Raw genomic sequence first — 6,000 nt, 5'->3', positions numbered from 1 at the left:
GAAGACATCGACACCAATTGAGGAAAAAGTCAACTTCAGGACTCTTTTTCCCTCAGAATTTATTTTTTTTTCCAGGGCACATGGAAAAGCTGTTTGCTTTCCAAACAGATCCCATGCACCCCTGGCGCACGCGCCAGCACCTCAGGGGCTCCAGGGAGAGCCGAAAGCGGCTGTGCCGGTATTGCACAGCAAACCGCTGCTAAGCACCAACTAGTTAATTAACGCTCGGCGCTAATTAGCGCTAATTGCTGGGAACTGCCCGCCCTGCGCATGCACCGAGCCCCGCGCATGCGCAGAGAGATCCGCGCCCACGTGACCGCGGGCCGGGACGCCAATATGGCTGCGCCCATCTGCGCGCACGGGGCAGGCCCGGAGCGCCGGGACGGGCCCCGCTGATCCCGGCCCGCCAGCCTGCATGGAGCCGCGGGAGTCCTGGGCGGCCTTGGCGGTGAGTGAGCGGGCCAGAAATAGGCTGTTATACCCGGTGTGCAAGAGTAGAGGTATTTTTAGGGAATATAAATTATATGTGTATATATAATTTTATATTTTTAAGATATTATATATATATTTATATATAGTAGGTATACATATATTTTAATATAATATAAATAATGTATATAGTATGTATATAATATATATTATATAATGTGTATATATTTTAATATAATGTATATATGCACATATATATGCACACATATATTCACATATATATCTTATATATATATACACACCTGTGTGTGTGTATATATATTTTCTTTGCGCAGAAAGGGTCGCTGCCTGGCAAATCCACAAAAATCCAGCACTGCCACCACCAAAACTTTTCACTGTTTCTGCTCTTTGCTGAATAAAAGCATTAATGTTCATTGGCTACAAGTTGCACAGATTCTCTTATTAATTAGTATTGTATCTTGTGTTGGTTAATGAGTTTCTGGCTTGCCATGGCAATTAATCCACAGGCTCAGTCATTCTCATCCTTTGGGTCAGTGGGTTTCCTGTGATGTGCCCCTGCTGGAATTCCCTTTTACCCAATGGGAGCTGAATCTGCTCAGTTGAGGAGCTGTCTTTATTAGTTTCTTCCTTTTCTTTGGGGTTCTGCCAAATGTCCTTGTGGCCCATAAATTCTGCATCCTTTGTATCTGCCATCAGTGGTACATCCTTCTCCCCAGCACTTGTTAACCTCCCTCTAGGTCTGACATTATTGAAACATATGGAGCCCTGAAATTAGCAATTCAACTGACAAGTATTTTGGCTTTCTAACACAGGACATCACATAGAGCCTGTTGGTTCCTGTGTTTCAACAATTAAATCTCCTTTGTTGTTGATCAGGCTGGAAAGTTACAAGGCCCTAACATCAAGGAACTTCCTTACTTAGGAAAAATGTTACATATTCCACATTTTGCAGATGTCCTGCCTGGGCATTGCCAAGGTGGTGAGCTGAGCTCAGGGATGGCCACAGTTTGTAGCTTCAGCAGCCACTCCAGAGCCACAGGGAGCCCCTGACCCTGTCTGTGAAGCATTGCCCTCCCTAAAAGCTGCTTTTCCATGTGTGGGCTCAGCAAGGGGGTGAAGCCCAGTCACCACAGCTCCACTGGAAACAGCCAGTGGGTTCTGTGTGGAAAATCAGGGATGTGGTGCCTTGGGGAAAGCTGCAGCAGAGGAGAGCTCAGCTGCCTGCCTCCCAATGCTCTGAGGCAGATGCATGTGAGCAGTGAGGTCATGGCTCCATGAGCTGGAATTAGGTCCTGGTTTTGCTTAATCATTGTGATGGTGTTTATGGGGTCATTGTATCTCCTGGGTTGGAAGGGACCCACAAGGGTCATCCATCCCAGCTCCTGTCCCTGCCCAGGACACCCCAGCAATCCCTCCCTGTGCCCAGGAGCATTGTCCAAACCCTTCTGGAGCTCTGGCAGCCTCGGGGCAGTGCCAGCACCTCTGGGGTGGAACCTTTCCCTGATCCCAACCCCAGCTCCCCTGGCACAGCTCCAGCTGCTCCCTGGGCCCTGTCCCTGATCAGGGAGCAGAGCTTGGAGCTGCCCCTCCACTTCCCTTGGGAGGAAGCTGCAGAGTCCTGTGAGCTCTGATCCCCCTCCAGCTCCTGGTGAAGGTTCTTTTGATAACCCTGCTGTTGCTGACAGCTGGGGAAGGAGATGTGTTCCAGGTGCCTGATGAACCAAAAGCCATTTCTCTTTTCTGCAGTTATTGCAAACACACAGCTATTGTCACCCCCTGGCAGGTGCTCTGTTAGCTACCTCATGAATTTAAATGACATTTAAGATACAGAACTTTGAGAACTTAAAGAAGCAATTAGTAACTTTTGATTCATGTTTTAACAGATGGCCAGATTAAATCTGATTAAATCTGATCAATGCTATTTTGAGCAGATAAGAATTTTGATGAAAAAGAGTGAAGAAGAATCAATGCATTCAAAATAGCCAACTAGATTAAAAGAGTAATTAACTTATTGATTAAACCTTTAGTGCTAGATAGTGAACACCTCTCTGAATCCTCTGTTACCCTGAAAAAAAATCATCGGTGTCACACACATGTGATTTGTTTTCAGGCAGAGTTAAAAATCTCTGCAGCTGTTTCTTGGGATCTATATGAGGTAGCCTTCAAACTGTGTTTTCTGAATAGCACTGCAGCTAAATGTCTCATAATGGATTGATGTTAACTATTGATGGTGTTTTCTTTTGAATCAGTTTTTCTGTTTATTTCAGCCTTTTCCTCATGGTTATTGTGAAATAATTATTTTCTACGATCAGCCATGTCATGGGGTAATTAAAAAAAAAACCAAAATCCCAGTCATCTAGGAACACAGGTGATGGGAATAGATTGAGCCCTAGTTGAATCAATTTTTTAGGGTTTTATTTTATGAATTCTTTGGATAAAACCCTTCCCCTTTATGAGTTTGAAAACTCATTTAATATGATTTCCTTAAGGGAGTACCTTAAGGGAGTCTACAAGAAAGGTGGAGAGAGCACATGGTGACAGGACAAGGGGGAATATTTTCAAACTGACAGAGAGTAGGTTTAGATTAGATTTTAGAGAAATATTATTGACTTTAAGGGTGGTGAAGCCCTGCCACAGGTTGCCCAGAGAAGCTGTGGCTGCCCCATCCCTGGAAGTGTCCAAGGACAGGCTAGATGGGGCTTGGGACAACCTGGGATAGTGGAAGGTGTCCCTGCCATGGCAGGGGGCTGGAGCTAGATCTTTAAGGGCCTTTCCTGTTGTTGTTCTATTTCTAGAGTCCCATACTGCTGCTATCAGCTTTCTAAAGTCCCATACCTCCTCAGTGTGTTCCTATGGCCACAGATCTTCACAGCACAGACTCCTCCTTCTGCATGTTGCTCCTTCAAGGCTCTCCCTGACTGGTTAACCCACCCCCCCCCCCCCCCCCCCCCCTTTTATCCCAGTTATCTTCATTAGCCACAGCTGCAGTCCATCAAGGACAACCGGGACCTCCCGGGGCAGAGCCTATATACAGATATTCAAGTACAGATATTCAAGTACAATACATTTCCTCTACTATACTTTCCAATCTAAACCTTTCAACGATTTACCATTTTTTCTTTCTGTAGGATTTTATCAAAAAAGATCTGAAAAAAAGAAAGCTTACTTTAGGCTTTGTTTGACAAAGGCAGTGAGGGCATGTGAACACTTTAAATGAAAACATTTGCTGGAAAAATGTGAATGTGCTTTCTAGAGATGCCTAAGGTGGGGAGCAGAATTGCTTCAGTTTTTCCCTGATTTTATCACACAGCTGCTGGAGGTGTTGGTCATTCTGTGCTGTCTCTTCAAAAGTGACATCCACTGTCTGGCTTTTCTATGGATGGGGGAGTGTTGCATTGCTTTGACTGCACTATTCAAAACACCAAGACCGTTTTGAAAATACCTTAAAAATTGTTTAAAAGTTGTAATATCTGTTACTTTCTTTTGTTGTGGAAGCTGTTGAGTTGTGTGTAAGACTATCAGTTTATAAACTAACCTCAGGAAGGATACAGTCAGCAGTGCTTTGGGTTACACATGCCTCAGTTACTCACATAAGCACCACTTATGTGAGAATATTAATTCACTTTTCTCCATGGTTTTGTCGTGTAGGCTGGTGGAGTTGCTGGTGTGTGTGTTGACTTGATCCTTTTTCCCCTGGATACTGTAAAAACAAGACTTCAGAGTCCTCAAGGATTTAGGAAAGCTGGTGGTTTTCGTGGCATCTATGCTGGTGTTCCTTCCACTGCAATAGGATCCTTTCCAAATGGTAAATTTTCTGTGGATTGTGCTTTGTCTTCTTTAAGTAGTAATTTGTGTCACATAGGACATTCATGTCTGTGGCTTCCTCTCCTGTGGGTGCCTGGATTTTTTGAGTCCATGTCCAGCTGTGAGGAGCAGTTTCTAGAATTGCAGCATTGGGCAAACTTGAGCAAGACTGGAGTCAAGGCTGCTGCAGATTTTCTCTGGAAAGCAACCCCTAATTCCTTGGAAGCATTTCTGGATAGAAGGCTGTCCTTACTTACAGGAGCAGCACACTAAAGCATTTCTGGGTGCTGAGGGGGGCTTGTGTCTTGCTTGTCCTGAACACTTTGTCATGACCCACTCTTTCTTGGCACTGGAAATGAATGGAATTTCCAAGTGCTTGAGCACTGCAGGTGTTTGAGTTAATTGCCCTGGGGATGCTCTGCCCATCTCCCTGAAACAGCAATACTTATATTGTAAAGACATCAGGAATACTTTTGAAACTAAGGCTTTACAAAAGTAGATACCTTTAGTCCCTGCAGAGAAAAGGCATCTGAAATTCCTCATGCATTTGTCCATTTTGTCTTTGTAGGGAGGGATGAAAAAACAGCAATCTGTGCTGTAAATGTTAGGAGAACTTTGCTGACAAATCCACTGACACCTTCAGATGTTTGATGTCCTTCATAAGGTGATATAAAAAAATTCAGTTCTTTATCTTGGCTGCTCTGTTATCTCCTTTTGAGGTGATAAGCATCTTTTGATTAGTAGAAGGCAATTCACATGGCCCTTCTCTACAATTAAAATCTGTTCCCCCGCAAGACATGTCATTTTTTCAGTATTTACATCTCCAAAATCTGCACTGTAGTTTTATCTTTCCAACATATGACAGAGAACTGAAATTATCTTTAGGAAAAGGAATAACCCTTAAGGTGTAAGTGCCTTTGTAGTTGACTGTTACAGTGAATAAACAGCTCAAGTTGCTGTGCTCAGTTTAGTTTTGTGCATTTCTTGTTCATTGCACAGAACTTTTACAAATCTTTCAGAAGCTTGGAAAAAATGTTATGGAGCTAAATTCAAAATATTTACTGACAACAGCTAGGAAGAAGTTATTAATAAATTGCTACTGAAACAGTTTTGTACATTGCAGGATAACATAACTGTATCAATTTATGTTTTTTGGGTTTGTTTTTCATTTCAATTAATCAACTGATTTGTTTGTTCTTCCCTTCCTCCCCCCGTCAAAAAAAGGACCATTCATTCAATTCAACCAAGGGATGATCCCTCTACTCTATTTATGGTTATGGAAGATATCAGTCTTTCAAAATGTGCTGGACATCCATGGCTAATTAATTCATCTTTCTGTAGCTCCCTACTAAATGTGGCCTGGAGTCCTGACACCTTTGGTATTAATGGGAGGTGTGCCAGGGGTAGCCAGAAGCATCAACTCCTGAAGGAATTCTCTCACAGATTCTGTTGATACTGCTGTACTGTTTTGGTGTAAAAATACCCTGATTTTAACTACAGCCCTGTGATGGAGGAAAAGTGCAATGATTGCATGTGTTCTTGAATTTCAGCTGCTGCTTTTTTTATCACCTACGAAAATGTGAAATCCCTGCTGCCCCATGGATCTTCATCTTACTTGTCCCCTGCAACACACATGGTGGCTGCCTCCCTTGGGGAAGTGGTAAGAAGGAAATTCATCTGTTGTGTGTCCAGGGGAGGAGAGGATAGCATTCAGTTATGGGAGCTCAGGTTTGGTGTCATATCTTG

General features: G+C 43.4%; 1 protein-coding gene across 6 annotated transcripts in view; it reads left to right on the top strand.

Moving 5' to 3' along the window:
• Positions 1 to 306: 306 nt before the first annotated feature.
• SLC25A26 (solute carrier family 25 member 26) overlaps positions 307 to 6,000 on the top strand; it is an 82,100-nt gene continuing 76,406 nt past the window's right edge. For 4 of the 6 annotated variants that reach the window (XM_071439389.1, XM_071439388.1, XM_071439385.1 and 1 more), the window contains exons 1-3: positions 307 to 448; positions 4,099 to 4,255; positions 5,805 to 5,914. In XM_071439389.1, coding sequence (XP_071295490.1) covers positions 416 to 448; positions 4,099 to 4,255; positions 5,805 to 5,914 — 300 coding nt within the window. In that variant the 5' untranslated portion in view covers positions 307 to 415. The remainder of the gene's footprint in view (positions 449 to 4,098; positions 4,256 to 5,804; positions 5,915 to 6,000) is intronic. The other 2 variants (XM_071439391.1, XM_071439390.1) reach the window with 2 other exon arrangements.

Source organism: Agelaius tricolor, unplaced genomic scaffold (assembly GCF_023055355.1).
Source record: "Agelaius tricolor isolate 1412-34295 unplaced genomic scaffold, bAgeTri1.0.p SCAF_14, whole genome shotgun sequence".
Taxonomy (NCBI): Eukaryota; Metazoa; Chordata; class Aves; order Passeriformes; family Icteridae; genus Agelaius; species Agelaius tricolor.
Note: the sequence above shows the minus strand (reverse complement) of the source record. Positions and strands in the feature narration are given on the sequence as shown.